General features: G+C 59.8%; 1 protein-coding gene across 8 annotated transcripts; it reads right to left on the bottom strand.

Annotated features, from left to right (window-relative positions):
• Positions 1–4,553: 4,553 nt before the first annotated feature.
• SH2D5 (SH2 domain containing 5) lies at positions 4,554–15,142 on the bottom strand. 8 transcript variants are annotated; one of them, XM_064172172.1, is made up of 10 exons: positions 14,795–15,142; positions 13,394–13,586; positions 13,131–13,211; positions 12,944–13,018; positions 12,536–12,679; positions 12,235–12,444; positions 7,236–7,404; positions 7,037–7,133; positions 6,788–6,947; positions 4,554–4,799 (listed from the first exon to the last, which is right to left on the bottom strand). In XM_064172172.1, exons 2-10 carry the CDS (start codon positions 13,475–13,477, stop codon positions 4,590–4,592), a joined length of 1,230 nt encoding a protein of 409 aa, XP_064028242.1. In that variant the 5' UTR covers positions 13,478–13,586; positions 14,795–15,142; the 3' UTR covers positions 4,554–4,589. The 8 variants fall into 8 exon arrangements, with proteins under 8 accessions (XP_064028242.1, XP_064028238.1, XP_064028239.1 ...); XM_064172168.1 differs by having other exon boundaries at positions 7,037–7,136; positions 14,795–15,141; XM_064172169.1 differs by having other exon boundaries at positions 7,037–7,136; positions 13,394–13,546; positions 14,795–15,141.
• Positions 15,143–17,312: the final 2,170 nt, after the last annotated feature.

Raw genomic sequence — 17,312 nt, 5'->3', positions numbered from 1 at the left:
GGGACATCTCACACCAGATCAGGTTAATCAGAGCCACATCCAGCCTGGCCTTAAATACCTCCAGGGATGAGGCTTCCACCACCTCCTTGAGCAACCTGTGCCAGCCTCTCCCCACCCTCATGCTGAAGAACTTCTTCCTAACATCCTAACATTTGGATCCACTCATTTCTATTTTGCTCCAGCCTCCTCCCCCCATCCCCCCCAGTCCTATCACTCCCTGACACCCTAAAAAGTCCCTCCCCAGCTTTCTTGTAGCCCACTTCAGACACTGCAAGGCCACAGTAAGGTCTCCTGGGAGCCTTCTCCTCTCCAGACTGAGCAGCCCCAACTCTCTCAGCCTGTGCCCACAGCAGAGCAGCTCCAGCCTCCTGCTCATCCTCCTGGCCCTTCTCTGGCCACCTTCCAGCACCTCCAGACCTTCCCTGCAGCAGGCTCCAGAGCTGGGCACAGAGCTCCAGCTGGGCTCTCTCTGGAGGGTGCAGAGGGGCAGAATCCCCTCCCTGGCCCTGCTGCCCACACTGCTCCTGCTGCAGCCCAGGCTGAGGTTGCTCTCTGGGCTGCCAGTGCCCACTGCTGGCTCCTGTTCAGCTTCTCATCCACCAGCACCCCAAGTCCCTTTCCTCAGGACTGCTCTCAAGCCAGGCATTGCCCAGCCCATATCAGTGCCTGGCATTGCCCTGACCCAGATGCAGAGCCCTGCACTTGGTCCTGTTGAACCTTGGCTTGGGGCCACCTCTGCAGCCTGTCCAGGTGCCTCTGGATGGATCCTTCCCTCCAGGCTGTCAGCTGCACCACACAGCTTGGTGCTGGGGAACCTGCTGAGGCTGCCTCAATACCACTGCCCACATCACCCAGGTCTTGAAGAAAGGCAGGTGGTGAGAGGCAGAATGGCAGCTCCCAGTGCTTACAAGACCAGATTTGGGGTTTTATTGCCATAGGGCAGCACTATCCATGAAAGCCAAAGAGGCTCCTGGAGCACTGCCTGCCTGCAGGGTGCACAAAGGCAGAGTCCCCAGCTGGGAACAGCTCTCTTTTGGAAAGCTGGCTGCAAGAACCTTCCCCCCCCCATGGGCCTGTTTCAGAGGAGCATGGCAGGAGCAGGGGTTTGGGTTGGATTCTGATTGGATGTTAGGAACAAGTTCTCACCGTGAGGGTGGTGAGACTCTGGAAAAGGTTGCTCAAGGAGCTGGTGGAAGCCTCATCCCTGGAAGTCTGGAAGGCCAAGCTGGATATAGCTCCAAGCAACCTGATCTAATGTGAGGTGTCCCTGCCCATGGCAGGGGGGGGTTGGAGCTGGATGAGCCTTGAGGTCCCTTCCAGCCCTGACAGTTCTCTGGTTTTTTAGGGTCTAAATAAAAAGAAAACTTCACTAATCTGAGAACCTACAAATGTGCTGCTTCAGACCTTGGTGGCTGTCCTGAGCAGGAGCCTCCTTCTGGACATGACCACTGACCCCTTTATCCTTGGCTCTTGGTCTAAAATATATGGGGCCTGGGGGGAGGAATCTGAGGCTAACCTCTTTACCTGCTGCTGACCACCACCACCACCAGCTGTGCTGTGCTCCTTCATGGGCCAGCAGTGCACCTTCACCTTCGCCACCCCTGAGGCCATTCTGAAGGCTCAACCCCCCCCTGTGCTCCCCTTAGCAGGACCTAGGCAGGTGTGACCCTGGGGTCTGTGGGGCAGAGTGCTCAGTGAGGCTGGAGCCACAGAGGGGAAGGACCCCCCAAAACTTGGTGTGAGCACCAAATGGTCATGAATGGCTGCAGGAGAAGGGGAGACCAAGGAGGAGAAAAGCTTGGGAGAGATGAAGAGAAAGGAGGAGACCTGGAACATGTCTGAGAGAGAGCTGGGGCAGGCCCAGCAGAAGGAGTCATAGAAACAGAACTGCCAGGGCTGGAAGAGACCTCGAGGATCATCCAGTTCCAACTCCCCTGCCATGGGCAGGGACACCTCACACTAGCTCAGGTTACTCAGAGCCACATCCAGTCTGGCCTTACCTCCAGGGACGGGGCAACCTGAGGTGACTCTGGGAGGTGCCAAAGGCTGAGGTGGCTCTGGGGGGGTGCCAAAGGCTGAGGTGACTCTGGGAGCCAGGACAGGCCCACGGGGGACAGAGCAAGAGGAAACCTGAGGTAACCCCCTAGGCCCCAGGCGAGGCTGAGGGAGCAGAGGGGAAGCTGAGATAAGCAATTGCACAGGTGCCCAGATGTGCTGAGAGTGCACCAGAGTGATCCCTGAGTGTGCAAGAGAGGGTGAGTGCAAGTGTGTGCAACCCCCCAGGGCAATTCACAAGTGCACAACTGTGCCAACATGCAAGCAGGCAGCTGAGCGTGCGGGAGAGAGCGAGCAGGAGTGTGCCAGAGAGCAGTGGTACGAGAGTAGAGGGGTGCAAGAGCAGCAGAGCTCAGGCTGCAAATGCATGAGGGAGCAGCTGAATGGGGATGTGCAGGTGCATGGTTGTGCTGGTGCACAGGGTGGAGCCCTGGGCATGTGAGAGCAGCAGAGCGCATGGGGGTGCAGCTGCACAGGTGTGCAAGAGAGTGACTGCAGGGGTGGACGAGCACAAGGGCTGGAGACTGCAGCCACATGGGAGTGCAAGTGTGCAAGGTGATGGCTGGGCGTGCAGGAGGGGGCGTGCATGAGTGTGCAAAGTGTCACTGTGCAGCTGTGAGAGCATGAGGCCTTGTGACTGCAGCTGCACAGGAGTGCAAGTGTGCAAGGTGATGGCTGAGCGTGCAGGAGGGGGCGTGCATGAGCGTGCAAAGTGTCACTGTGCAGCTGTGAGAGCATGAGGCCTTGTGACTGCAGCTGCACAGGAGTGCAAGTGTGCAAGGTGATGGCTGGGCGTGCAGGAGGGGGCGTGCATGAGCGTGCAAAGTGTCACTGTGCAGCTGTGAGAGCATGAGGCCTTGAGACTGCAGCTGCACAGGAGTGCAAGTGTGCAAGGTGATGGCTGGGCATGCAGGAGGGGGCGTGCATGAGCGTGCAAAGTGTCACTGTGCAGCTGTGAGAGCATGAGGCCTTGTGACTGCACAGGGGTGCACGAGTGCAGCCATGCAAGCACATCGGTGCAGGAAGGCTGAGAGTGGAGGTGCATGCTGCATGCAGTCCCACGGGCCTGAGCGCAGGGAGGTGAGGGGGCTGTGCACACTGGGGTGTGCAAGTGCCTGTAGGTGCACACGAGTGTGGGGGGTGAATAAGAGGCCTCTCCTCTGGTGCACGAGAGCTGTTTATTGCGGGCGCTCACCGCACAGCTGCCTGGTGCCCACTGCACAGCCACTCGGAGCTCACCGCACAGCCGCCTGGAACACACCGCACAGCCGCCCGGAGCTCACCGCACAGCTGCCTGGTGCCCACTGCACAGCCACTCGGAGCTCACTGCACAGCCGCCCGGAGCTCACCGCACAGCTGCCCGGAGCTCACCGCACAGCTGCCCGGAACATACCGCACAGCCGCCCAGAGCTCACCACACAGCCGCTCAGAACACACCGCACAGCTGCCCAGTGAGCACCGCACAGCTGCTCGGAGCTCACCGCACAGCCGCTCGGAGCTCACCGCACAGCCGCCCGGAGCACACCGCACGGCACACACCGCACAGCCGCCCGGAGCACACCGCACAGCTGCCCAGTGAGCACCGCACAGCCGCCCGGAGCACACCGCACAGCCGCCCGGAGCACACCGCACGGCACACACCGCACAGCCGCCCGGAGCACACCGCACAGCTGCCCAGTGAGCACCGCACAGCCGCCCGGAGCACACCGCACAGCCGCCCGGAGCACACCGCACGGCACACACCGCACAGCCGCCCAGTGAGCACCGCACAGCCGCCCGGAGCACACCACACAGCCGCCCAGTGAGCACCGCACAGCCGCCCGGAGCACACCGCACAGCCGCCCGGAGCACACCGCACAGCCGCCCGGAGCACACCGCACAGCCGCCCGGAGCACACCGCACGGCACACACCGCACAGCTGCCCAGTGAGCACCGCACAGCCGCCCGGAGCACACCGCACGGCACACACCGCACAGCCGCCCAGTGAGCACCGCACAGCCGCCCGGAGCACACCACACAGCCGCCCAGTGAGCACCGCACAGCCGCCCGGAGCACACCGCACAGCCGCCCGGAGCACACCGCACAGCCGCCCGGAGCACACCGCACAGCCGCCCGGAGCACACCGCACGGCACACACCGCACAGCTGCCCAGTGAGCACCGCACAGCCGCCCGGAGCACACCGCACGGCACACACCGCACAGCCGCCCAGTGAGCACCGCACAGCCGCCCGGAGCACACCACACAGCCGCCCAGTGAGCACCGCACAGCCGCCCGGAGCACACCGCACAGCCGCCCGGAGCACACCGCACAGCCGCCCGGAGCACACCGCACAGCCGCCCAGTGAGCACCGCACAGCCGCCCGGAGCACACCGCACAGCCGCTCGGAGCTCACCGCACAGCCGCCCGGAGCACACCGCACAGCCGCACGGCACACACCGCACAGCCGCCCAGAGCACACCGCCAACGGGAGGGGAATAAATAAGGCAGACGTCAGCGATTTAAAGCTCCAGGGGATCCTTGGGGGTGGCCGGGCCTAGCCCCGCTCGTGCTGCACCCCGATGGGGGAGGCAGGGGCCCAGGCGGCCTCCCCCCAGGCGCTGGGGTCCTGTTCCTCACAGCCGGGGTCTTGCTCCTCGTAGCCGGGGTTGCGGTGGCCCGAGGCCAAGCGGCAGAAGCAGCCGCCCGGTGCCCCGGAGTAGTGGGTCAGGAGAGCTGCCACGCTGGAGAACTCGGCGTTGGAGTGCTGCCATCGGCGGCAGCAGCACGGGGAGAGAGGGACAGGTGAGGGCACCGCTTGGGCAGAGGCCTCGGGGGCCAAGGGCCCATGCTGGGGTGTATGGGTGCTGTGCACCCATGCAGAGGTGCACCCATGCACCCCTGAAGTGAATGCAGCCATGCACCAAACACCCTCAGACCCAGGCACATGTGCACCCATGCACCAAATGGCTGTGGAGCCATGCACCAAACACCTACAGACCCCTGCACCAAACGGCTATGGAGCCATGCACCAAACACCTACAGACCCTTGCACCAAGTGGCTATGGAGCCATGCACCAAACACCTACAGACCCCTGCACCAAACGGCTATGGAGCCATGCACCAAACACCTACAGACCCCTGCACCAAACGGCTATGGAGCCATGCACCAAACACCTACAGACCCCTGCACCAAACGGCTATGGAGCCATGCACCAAACACCTACAGACCCAGGCACCAAACGGCTATGGAGCCATGCACCAAACACCTACAGACCCTTGCACCAAGTGGCTATGGAGCCATGCACCAAACACCTACAGACCCTTGCACCAAATGGCTATGGAGCCATGCACCAAACACCTACAGACCCTTGCACCAAACGGCTATGGAGCCATGCACCAAACACCTACAGACCCCTGCACCAAACGGCTATGGAGCCATGCACCAAACACCTACAGACCCAGGCACCAAACGGCTATGGAGCCATGCACCAAACACCTACAGACCCTTGCACCAAGTGGCTATGGAGCCATGCACATGTGCACCCATGCACCAAATAGCTATGGAGCCACACCGGGATGCACTCATGCACCAAAGGTACCCATGTGCTTGTGCACCATGCACCTATTAACCCAATGCATCCCAGCACACATGCACCTCAGCACCCACTGCTCCTGTGCATAGCTGTGCTGATGCACCCCTGTCCTCATGCATGGTGCATGCACAGGCAGCTGTACTCTGTGCACTGAGACACCCACACAGCAAGTGCACAGCTGCACCCACAACGCAGATATACCTGTGCAATCAAACAGGCTCACCTCAGCACACCCATGCACCATGCACGGATGCACTCCTGCACTCAGGAACCAAATGGGACTGCAAGGAAAGCATGGAGACACCCAAGCACCCACAGCCCTTGGTACCACTGTGGCATGCACAGATGTACCCCTGCACTGATGCAGCCACAAATCAAAGTGCCCAGGCACTGACACCTCTGTGCACCCCTGTGGAGATGCACCCATGCAAGCATTAAGCAAACACCTCTGTGCACCCCTGCAGAGATGCACCTCTGCAGAGATGCACCCATGCAAGCATTAAGCATGCACCCATGCAAGCATTAAGCAAACACCTCTGTGCACCCCTGCAGAGATGCACCCATGCAAGCATTAAGCAAACACCTCTGTGCACCCCTGCAGAGATGCACCCATGCAAGCATTAAGCAAACACCTCTGTGCACCCCTGCAGAGATGCACCCATGCAAGCATTAAGCAAACACCTCTGTGCACCCATGCACTTCCAAAGGAAGTGCCCTTATCCACCAGTGCACCCACCCACCTCTGCACTGCTGCACCCAGGAGGCAAACACCACCATAGAGCCCTGTACCCATGCATCTATAGACCAAATGAGCTTACTGAGTGCATGAACTCCGCAGATGCAGCACATGCAGGTACCCAAGGCATGAAAAGCACCTCCAGAGATGTCAGAGCACACAGTGAACCAGTGCACCGATACACCAAATGCACACACCCAGCTGCAAGCTCTGCACTGCTGCAACCAGCAGGCAACTGCCCCCATGCCCCAGATGCCCCCCAGGTACCAGTGCATCCATGCACTGATGCATCAGATGAACTTTCAGCGTGCAGAACGCTCGGGTGCGCCCACGCCCAATGCATGCACACACCCAGCTGCAGCTGCCCTCCACTGCAACACCTCACTGCACTCACGCACCAGGTGCACCCACACAGCCCCTCACCTCCACGCAGAACCTGCCCTGGTGGGTCCTGAAGAGGCAGTAGGGGACGATGCCGCAGGGCGTCCGCACCCAGAGGCACCAGCGCTTGGCCAGCCCCGGCTCGGGGCGCAGCAGGAAGGCGCCAGGGACATCCTGCCGCAGCAGCTCCAGGCCAGCATCCCTGGGGGGGCAGTGGGTGAGCGCAGGGCAGGGGGCATGTGCTGAGGAGCGGGGGGGCAGGAGGGGCACGGCAGGTGCTGCGGCACTGACCTGGCGATGCCCGCGAAGGCCCACACGCTCTCGGCGAGGACGCCCTCGTTTTCAGGGAGGAAGGCCAAGCTCCTCGCCCCTTTGCTCTCACAACCTGCTGCTGCAGCGGGAGCTCCTTTATCGCCTGTTTGCCCCCAGAGCCCCAGGAGCTCAGAGCGACCCTTGCCCTCCGTGCCCCAGCTGCCCCTCTGGCACTCACCGGCGTCGCGGGGGGGCTGGTGGAGCTGAGCGTCGGCGCCGCAGTCGCGGTAAGCCCCCGAGCGCAGCACCTTGCTGCGGATGGCTTTTTTGCGCACCAGGACCGGGGAGCAGTAGGGGTTCCCCGGGCGCCAGGCACTGACTCTGCCTTCTGCCTCCAGTCGCCGCTCCTGCGGTGAGGGACAGAGCTGTGAGGTGGATTTTAGGACGGGGGACGTTGAGCTGTTAGAGTGGGTCCAGAAGAGGGCCACGAAGACGCTCAGAGAGCTGCAGCAGCTCAGCTCTGAGCACAGGCTGAGAGAGTTGGGGCTGTGCAGGCTGGAGAAGAGAAGGCTTGGAGGAGAGCTTGGAGTGGCCTTGCAGGATCTGCAGGGGGCTGCAGGAGGGCTGGGGAGGGACTCTTGGGAAGGTCTGGGAATGGAAGGAGGAGGAGGAGGAATGGGTTTGAAGTGGCAGAGGGGAGATGGAAAGTGGATGTGAGGAAGAAGTTGTTTGCAGGGAGGGTGGTGAGACACTGGCACAGGTTGAGGATGGTGAGACACTGGCACAGGTTTCCCAGGGAGGTTGTGCAGCACAGAAGCACCCAACGTGATCAAAGATCACGTTGGGTGCTTCTGTGCTCCACAACCTCCCTGAAGGTGTTCAGACCCAGGCTGGATGAGGCCTTGAGTGACCTGTTCTAGTGGGAGGTGTCCCTGCCTATGGCTGAGCTTTCATGTCCCTTTCCCAGCCTCAACCATTCTATGAACTGCCACAATAAACCACCCAGCACCGCACAAAAACGCCAGGCTGAAAGCGCTGCACACAACACCAACCAGCCTCCCACCCTGCCAAACACCATGCAAAAATGCCACACCAAAAAATAAAGGTGCTACAACCCCCCCAACACACATACACACCTCCACCCTCCCATCCCCACCCTGCAAAAGGATGCTGTGAAAATAAAATGCAGTGCCAAGTCAGCGTGCAAAAGATGCCATGTGAAAACAAGCTGTGCTGGGCAAAAAATGCTCTGCATGCCACGCCAAAAGGGAAAGAAAAAGGCATCCAAAACAGCATGCAAAAGAAACAAAAACCAGTGGGCAGAGTCAGATTGGATGTTAGGAAGTTCTTCACCGTGAGGGTGGGGAGACACTGGCACAGGTTGCCCAGGGAGGTGGTGGAAGCTTCATCCCTGGATGCTTTTAGGGCCAGGCTGGATGTGGCGCTGGGCAACCTGATCTGGTGTGAGGTGTCTCTGCCCATGGCAGGGGGTTGGAACTGGATGAGCCTTGAGGTCCTTTCCAGCCCTGACTATTCTATGATTCTGGGAAAATGCTGTGCAAGAAAAGGGCATGCAAGAAGAGACTGTGCAAGAAAAGGGTGTGCAAGAAGAGACTGTGCAAGAAGAGGCTGTGCAAGAAAAGGGCATGCAAGAAGAGACTGTGCAAGAAAAGGGCATGCAAGAAGAGACTGTGCAAGAAGAGGCTGTGCAAGAAAAGGGCATGCAAGAAGAGACTGTGCAAGAAGAGGCTGTGCAAGAAAAGGACATGCAAGAAGAGACTGTGCAAGAAGAGGCTATGCAAGAAGAGGCTGTGCAAGAAGAGGCTATGCAAGAAGAGACTGTGCAAGAAGAGGCTGTGCAAGAAAAGGGCATGCAAGAAGAGACTGTGCAAGAAGAGACTGTGCAAGAAGAGGCTATGCAAGAAGAGGCTGTGCAAGAAAAGGGCATGCAAGAAGAGACTTTGCAAGAAGAGACTGTGCAAGAAAAGGGCATGCAAGAAGAGACTGTGCAAGAAGAGACTGTGCAAGAAGAGGCTATGCAAGAAGAGGCTGTGCAAGAAAAGGGCATACAAGAAGAGACTGTGCAAGAAGAGGCTGTGCAAGAAAAGGGCATGCAAGAAGAGACTTTGCAAGAAGAGACTGTGCAAGAAAAGGGCATGCAAGAAGAGACTGTGCAAGAAAAGGGCATGCAAGAAGAGACTGTGCAAGAAGAGACTGTGCAAGAAGAGGCTGTGCAAGAAGAGGCTATGCAAGAAAAGGCCATACAAGAAGAGACTTTGCAAGAAGAGACTGTGCAAGAAGAGGCTGTGCAAGAAAAGGGCATGCAAGAAGAGACTGTGCAAGAAGAGGCTGTGCAAGAAAAGGGCATGCAAGAAGAGACTTTGCAAGAAGAGGCTATGCAAGAAGAGGCTGTGCAAGAAAAGGGCATGCAAGAAGAGACTGTGCAAGAAGAGGCTGTGCAAGAAAAGGCTGTGCAAGAAAAGGCCCTACAAGAAGAGACTGTGCAAGAAAAGGGCATGCAAGAAAAGGTTGTGCAAGAAAAGGCTGTGCAAGAAAGAGCCATGCAAGAAGAGGACATGCAAGAAGAGGATGTGCAAGAAAAGGCTGTGCAAGAAAAAGGATGTGCAAGAAGAGGTCATGCAAGAAAAGGCCATTCAAGAAGAGGCTGTGCAAGAAGAGGCTATGCAAGAATAGACTGTGCAAGAAGAGGCCATGCAAGAAGAAGCTGTGCAATAAAAGGCTGTGCAAGAAGAGGCCATGCAAGAACTATCAGCTAAAGAGTCATGCAAAAAAGACTGTGCAAAAAATACCTTGCACATGCTGCTGTGCAATTAAAAGGCCATGCAAGAAAAGGCCACGCAAGGATGTGCTGTACAAAGCAGTGTGCAAGGGAAGGTCGTACAAAGTGGTCTGCATGTACCACTGAGCAAAAAAATGGTCCAAAGAGGATGTGCAAGAAAATGGTGTGCAAGAAACCACTGTGCAGGACACCATGCAAAAAAGTCCCATTCAGCAACACCCCGTGCAAAAAAAGCTGTGCAAGAAGATGCTGTGCAATACCTGCCAGCTGAAAGAGTCCTGCCAAAAATACTGTGCAAAATGTGCTGTGCAAATAATCACAGTGCAAAATACTGCCCTGCAGATGCTGCTGTGCAAGAGGAGCCAAGCAAGACACCAGCTGAAAGTGCACTGTGCAATAATGCACCATGCCAAGTATCACAGAATGGTCTGGGTTGGAAGGGACCAAAGGCAAAGCTCAGCCAGTCCAACCCCCCTGCAGTCAGCAGGAGCATCCTCAACTAGAGCAGGTTGCCCACAGTCCTGTCGAGCCTCACCTTGAGTATCTCCAGGGATGGGGTCACAAACACCTCCCTGGGCAACCTGCTGCAGCGTTCCTGCAGCCTCATGGTGCAGAACTTGTTCTTCACATCCAGTCTCAATCTGCTCTGCTCTGGTTTGAAGCCATTGTCCCTGCAGGCCTTCGCAAACAGCCTCTCTCCATCCTTCTTGTAGCCCCTTCAAGTACTGGAAGGTTGCTGTTAGGTATACCTGGAGCCTTCTCTTCTCCAGGCTGAACAACTTCAGCTCCCTCAGCCTGCCCTCACAGCAGAGCTGATCATTTTCATGGCCCCTTCTGACCCATGCCATCAGGTCCATATCCTTCCTATACTGAGGGCTCCAGAACTGGAGGTCTCACCAGAGTAAAGTGGCAGAATCCCCTCCCTGGATCTGCTGGCAGCACAGCTTCTGCTGCAGCTCAGGCTGCCACTGGCCTTCTGGCCTGCAAGCTCACACTGCCTGCTCACTGCCTGCTTCTCATCCATCAGCACCCCAAGTCGTTTTCCACAGGGCTGCTTTGAATCACCTCCTCCTCAGTCTGCACTGACAGTGAGGACTGTTGCAGCCCAGGTGCAGAGCCCCTTGCTCTTGTTGAACCTCCTGAGGTTCACCTGGGCCCAGCTCTCCAGCTTGTCCAGGTGCCTCTGGACCACATGGTGGAAGGAAGAGCTGTGCAAAGAGCTGTGCAGGTACCACGGTGCAGGGAAATGCCTGTGCAAAACTGTGCTGTGCCAGGTGTGTGGCAGGAAGCACTCTGCTCAGGATGCCATGCACGTATTGCTGCATCACAAACGGCTGTGCAAGACAGCCCTGCGGGACTCAAGGAGAGCCTCAGCAAGCTGAGGCTCTGCAGTCTGCAGAGGAAGAGGCTGAGAGGTGACTTCATTCATCTGTATAAATGTGTGCAGGTGAGTGCCAGGAGGCTGGGGCCAGGCTCTGCTGGGTGATGCCCAGTGCCAGGGCAAGGGGCAGTGGTGGAAGCTGAGGCACAGAAGTTCCATGGGAACAGGAGGAGGGATTTAGTCACTGTGAGGGTGACAGAGCCCTGGCACAGGCTGCCCAAGGGGGCTGTGGAGTCTCCCTCTCTGGAGATACTCAGAACCTGCCTGAATGTGTTCCTGTGTGATCTGCTCTGGGTGCTCCTGCTCTGGCAGGGGGGTTGGACTGGCTGAGCTCTGGAGGTCCCTTCCAGCCCCTGACACACTCTGATTCTGCACCCTGCCCCCACAGCAGCACTGGTGACACAAACCGCTACTCAAAGTGAACTTCCCAGCATTGTCCAGGGCAGCAAATCAGATCAGAAAGTGATTGCTATTTCCTCTGTCCTCCCGAACATCCCTCAGGCAAGGACCTGTTCTAGTGGAAGGTGTCCAGGCCTATGGAGAGGGGGTTGGAACTAGATGATCTTTGAGGTCTCCTCCAACCTAAACCAACTGTGCTGTACAAGAGGGTGTGCAAGAAGAGGCTGTGCAAGAGGGTGTGCAAGAAGAGGCTGTGCAAGAGGGCGTGCAAGAAGAGGCTGTGCAAGAAGAGGCTGTGCAAGAGGGTGTGCAAGAAGAGGCTGTGCAAGAGGGTGTGCAAGAAGTGGCTGTGCAAGAGGGCGTGCAAGAAGAGGCTGTGCAAGAAGAGGCTGTGCAAGAGGGTGTGCAAGAAGAGGCTGTGCAAGAGGCACCAGGCAAACTACTGTGCGAACACCACCACGCAAAGCAAGCCCTGCAGAAAGTGCCCTGTGGCACTGGGAGAAAAAGGTTGTGCAAGAAAAGCTGTGCAAGGCACCAGGCAAAAAATGCACCACGCAGAACACTCCACAAAGCCCCTACGTGTGGAGCCATCCCGCAGGAGGAGATGGCACCGAGGCCGGCGGAGCAGCGCCCAGCCCCCCGGCGGGACGCACTTACCCCTGCGCCCCAGCAGCCCGGGGCAGCAGGCGCGGGCAGGCGGCGGAAGGAGACGAGGGCGTTGACGTTGCGCGACACCTCCTCGGGGTTGAGGGGCTCCCGCAGCACCCCCAGCCCCGGGGGGTCCCCCTCGGCTGCCTGCTCCTCAGGGTGGGCCAGGAGGTAGCAGAGCTGGAAGCAGCGGCAGAGCAAGAGGTGCAAGGTGTGGACCTGGGTGAGGTGGGGGAAGCAAAGAGCGAACATCAGAGATGGTAAAGCCCCCGAAACGCTGCTGCGGGGGGGTGGGCGCTGGGCCACGCACCTCGCCTGGGAGCCCCACGAAGAGGTGGCAGAAGAGGGGGCTGGGGGGGCTGCGGGGGTTGCGGGCCACGAAGGCGAACTGTCGGTCGGTGTGGCGCCAGGTGCTGTACAGGATCCGGCGCAGGGCGTGAGCCATCAGCAGCGTCTGCGGGCACCAGACCGGGGGGGGGGGGGTGTCACTGGGACCGAGCATCTCTGGCCCCCCACACGGGCTGCAAGCGGTGTTGTTGTCACTGCTGTTTGCATGGCAAGCTGCAACCCTGCAAATGCAGAGCAGGCTCCCAGGCGAGAAGCGACGTTCAGAGAGCGCAGAGCAGCAACCCCCCCAGAGCAGCCCCCAGCACCCCCAGCATCCGTGAGCCCCCCCGAGCGCCCGTGACACTCGCCCCCCCCTCCCCAGCACCCCTACCTCCCCATCAGCACCGTAGACCTTCAGCCCCTGCAAGCTGAACCTCAGCACCACCAACCTCCTCCTGGGGCAGTCCTGGCCAGGAGAGAAGCAGTGTTGGGTGGGAGGCTGTGTCACCTGTGGGTCCCCCCCAACTTCTGGGGTCCCCCCGTTTCCCAGCGAGGGGAAGCAGTGTGGGCTGCCTGACCTTCAGTGCCCGCAGCTCCTCCTCCAGCCGTCCTGCTTGCTGCTGCAGATCCAAGTTCTCTACCACAAAGGATCCCACGTACTGGGGGGGGGGGGGGAAATCCCACCCGTGTTAGCAACAACCCCCCGACGATGTGCAGCTGTGCCCCCCCAGGGCAACTAGGGCACCCTGAGGTGATGGCTCAGGGGGTCACAGGAGTGTACCCACACTCAAACCTCATCTTCAGGGTGCCCTCCCCCCCCCGCCCCCCATGGGTAAATCACCTCTGCCGGCTTGGTGACGCCCCGGGATCGCTGCTGGGGGAGCGCAGGATCCAGCCCCCTCCCATTGGCAGGCTTCTTCTTCATGGCAGCGGGGTCTGGGGGCACACTGGATCAGGATGGGGTTAGGAGACTCCGGTGCCGCATTGGAATTACCTGGAGCCACGCAGGGTGTTAAGGAGCCCGGTCACGGTCCCTGCGAGGAGGGAGGGGACAGACACAACCTGCCCTCCCTGCCCCCCGTTTCCAGCCTGCTGAGCCCTGCTGCAGTCCCCAGATAGGGACCCCAGTGCTGATCCTGGTGCAAGGATCCCTCCTACCAACCCCAATAAAAGGCTCTCCACGTCCTGGTCCCACTGCAAAGATCCCTGCACCCCAAACTCAGTGCAAGGATCCCCATGTCCCAGCTCCCATGCAAGGGTCTTCCTCACCCTAACTCCAGCTGGAGGCTCTCCCTGTTCATGCAAGGGGCCCCAGTCCTGGTATGGAGGTCCTGCACCCTGCACCCAATCCTGATATGAAGGTCCTCGTGTCCCAAACCCTACCAAGGGTCCCAGCAGTCTGACGCAGAGCAAAGGTCCTCATGTCCTGCCCCTGGGCACTACGCGCAGGTCCCACGGCCCTGCCCGGAGCAGGCTGCAGGTAGCCCCCACCTCCTGAACCCAAAAGCAATGTCCCCAGACCCCAACCCCAACCCTGATGCATGAAGCCCAACGCGCTAAGCCCTAGCAAGATAAAAGTGGTTCCCCCCCCACCCTGAGCATGCAGCCCGGTCCCCAAGCAAGGCAGCCACACATCCCAAATCCCACTGAGATTCTGGGCTCTCCCCCACCCCACCCTCCACAGTGCCCTGTCCCACACCCCACCAGCCGCGCAGCGCCGCGATCCCCTCGGCTGTCCTTTGGCATGATCCCCAAATCAGCGATGGTGGCAGCAGGTCTGGGGGTGCGTTTTCAACCTGAGCACCTGCTAAGGGATGCACCTGGCCCCCTGCCAGCCACCCGAAAGGGGTTTGCCCGCTGCAGCCTCAGCCGGGCTGAGACCGGCACCACTCGTGTCACCGAGGCTACGCTCCGGCAAAGGGGGGGTCTGGCTGCCCCGAGGTCATCCGAACGGGGTGCGGGGGGGTTCCTATGGTGCCCCCATCTCGTTTGTGAGCTCAGGGTTGCCCCTCTCCAATTTCGGGGGTCTCTCCCCCCTCAGCCAATCCGCAGGCAGGCAGCCCCCAAGCCCCACCCCCTTTTTCCCACGCTCCACTTCTCAATGGAGCCCCCCAGCCCCCCAGCCCACCCCGGCGGTCCCCACGGGAGGGGAGAACGCCCCCGGCATTCGGGGGCAGAGCGCAGCGCCCCGGCCCTGGGCACGCCGAACCCCCCCCGTCCCGCTGCGCCCATCGCGGCTCACGGGCAGCTGGCTCCGACGGCTCCGGCAGCAACGCAGGCGAAAAATCCCCAGCTCCGGCGCTCGGCCCCTGCCCGGCGTTCGCCTTCCCCCGCGGGGCTCTACCGGCGGCTGCCGCCGCGGCGCAGGGACGCTCGGCCCGTGGGCGTCAGGGCCCCGTCGCCAGCCCGGCCTCGGCGAGCCCCAGCCCGAGCCCACGGCGGGCCCGGGGCAGGCGGCAGGCTCCCATCTCCTGCCTGCGATCTGCCCGCGATGAATCACCGCAATTTGCCTCCCCGGCTCGCTCCGTTACTTGGAAGCGACGGCGAGCAGCGAGGCTGCGGCGGTGTGGAAAACGCGGCGGAGAGGGATGGTTTGCTTCTCTCTGCCTCCCCCACCCCCGGCGGTGCCCAGCGGAGAGGCAATTTCTAACCCCGACACGCACACAGAGTCGCTGATTGATAGAAGGGCTTGAGTTGGAAGGGACCTTAAGGATGAGCTACTCCAACCTCCCTGCCCTGCACAGGGACACCTCTCCACTAGACTCAGCAGCTCAAGGCCTCATCCAGCCTGGCCTTGAACACCCCCAAGGAGGAGGCAGCCACAGCCTCCCTGGGCAACCTGTTCCAGAGCCTCACCACCCTCACAGTGAAGAAGGTCTTCACACCCAGTCTCAGTCTCCCCTCGCCCTGCTCAAAGCTGTTGTCCCTCATCCTGGTGCTCTAAGCCTTTGTGAGAGGTCCCTCCCCAGCTCTCCTGTACTCTTCAGGTACCAAAAGGCTGCTCTGAGGTCTCCTTGGAGCCTTCTCCAGGCTGAACAGTCCCAACTCTTCTCAGTCTGCCCCCACAGGGGAGGCTTCTCCAGCCCTGTGATTATCTTCAAGGTCTCCTCCCAAGCTGCTCCAGCAGCTCCATGTCCTTCTGGTGCTGGGGCCCCCAGAACTGGATGCAGTGCATGGGCTCTTTTCACCCCAGTTTCTGAGTTCTCAAGGGTTATCTCCACTGCTGTCGGCCCAAAGTTGGGATGGCTCTGACCTCCATGCAAATCCAGAGGCATGGGACCTCAGAGTGCTCCAGCCAGCCAAGGTGAAAGCTGCCCCCAGCCCCAGGATCACTGGAAAGGCAAAGCAACAGTTTGAGGAGGAGAGGGGGGGTCTAGCCCTCGGGGTGCACCCGAAAATCCCTTCCCTGCACGCAGAGCAGAAGGGTCCCAAAGGGAGTGTTCAGTCTTTGGGTCAGTGCCAGCTGCCTGGCGGCGCTGGGAGCTGTCCCGGCAGAGCCTGCCGGAGGAGCGGAACAACGACGAAAACCAGGCCAGATGGGGCTGAAGAAACAACAGAACGGAGCCCAGCCTGGCCAGGAAGCAGAGGCTGCAGCAGAGGAGCAGCAGAACCAGCCTGAACCTCGCTGAACATGCAGCAGAGCTGCCACAGGACGATTTTCCCGTTCCCAGGAAGCCAGGCTCGGTTGGATGAGATACAACCAGACCAGAGCTGCTCCTGCTGGCTCCATGTGCAGAAACCACCCCCTGAGCATTAAACCCACCTCCAGTGAAGGTTTGGCCGTGACCAGTTTTGTAGCACACCCCACAGGCACCGTGCTCACGTGTGGGAAAGCAGCACCATGCAGAGCGAGTGCCTGAGGGGTGGGAATGTCCTTGGGAAGAGGGAGGTCGCAAAGTGCCCCTGAGCTGGGCGAGTCCTCATCATCGCTGGCAATAACCTACTGAACATCTCCTCTCCAGAAATTGAGCTTCTTGTCCCCACCAATGTCCCATCGGTCTCCTCCTCCCCTGGCAGTGGCTCCCTGAGCTCCTTGGCCCCAGCAATACCCCACTGACAGAAAGGCCCTTCCCAGTAACCCTGGCAGGAGGAAAACGCCCCCAGACCTCCCAGGAAAGAGCCATTAAGGTTTCCAATGGTTTCATATCCCTGCGGATTGCTCTTTGATGGGGGCTTTCACTCCCGGTTTTCCAGCAGCTGTGATTTTCTTTCAGCACTCCCTTACAGGGCTGGGAACAATTCAGGCCATTTCTATCAGGACTTTTGTCACTCCCAGCTGCTGGAGGCAGTAGGGCACCGGGAGGGCAGCTGAAAAGCAGCCATTCACCGAGGCTATTTTCTCCTCCTCTTCCACGGCGTTTCCAGAGGTACCTGCGCTCCTCTCGGCAGGGTAGCTGCAAAGCTCTCTCCTGCAGCACGGTAAGTGAAGACTGCCACATCACATCCCAGCCACCGGCGCTGCCCCGGCCAAGGCAGGAGCGGGGATGTGGCAGAGTGTGTTCTGGACACAGGCTGAGAAAGGCAAAAGGGGGGGGGGGATGATTTCAGCTAGTCTTTTTTTTGTCCCCACTGACGGGTGGGAGGGGGCAGAGGGAGAAGAGGAGCAGCAGGAGGTGCAAACAGCTTTCTTCTCGCTCACCTTTGTCTGCAGAGAAACCGGGGAAGGAAAAGGTTATCAGAAGCTGGTCCAGCTACAGAGCTTGGCAGGGGCTCAGGCAAAACCAGCCCAAGTTTTTCATGCTGGCAGTGGACTTTTGACC

The sequence above is a fragment of the Pogoniulus pusillus genome, chromosome 36 (assembly GCF_015220805.1).
Source record: "Pogoniulus pusillus isolate bPogPus1 chromosome 36, bPogPus1.pri, whole genome shotgun sequence".
NCBI classification, from domain to species: domain Eukaryota; kingdom Metazoa; phylum Chordata; class Aves; order Piciformes; family Lybiidae; genus Pogoniulus; species Pogoniulus pusillus.
This window is presented reverse-complemented; position numbering and strand designations above follow the sequence as displayed.

What these genes read in the sequence shown, in the direction of transcription:
- SH2D5 (XM_064172168.1), bottom strand. Translation starts at nt 13,477, where the DNA reads ATGAAGAAGAAGCCTGCCAATGGGAGGGGGCTGGATCCTGCGCTCCCC. An exon ending in TCTACGGTGCTGATGGGGAG is followed by an intron (nt 12,680 to 12,943) that starts GTAGGGGTGCTG and finishes TGGTGCCCGCAG; the next exon opens with ACGCTGCTGATGGCTCACGC. An exon ending in AGGGCAGGTTCTGCGTGGAG is followed by an intron (nt 4,800 to 6,787) that starts GTGAGGGGCTGT and finishes CGCCGATGGCAG; the next exon opens with CACTCCAACGCCGAGTTCTC.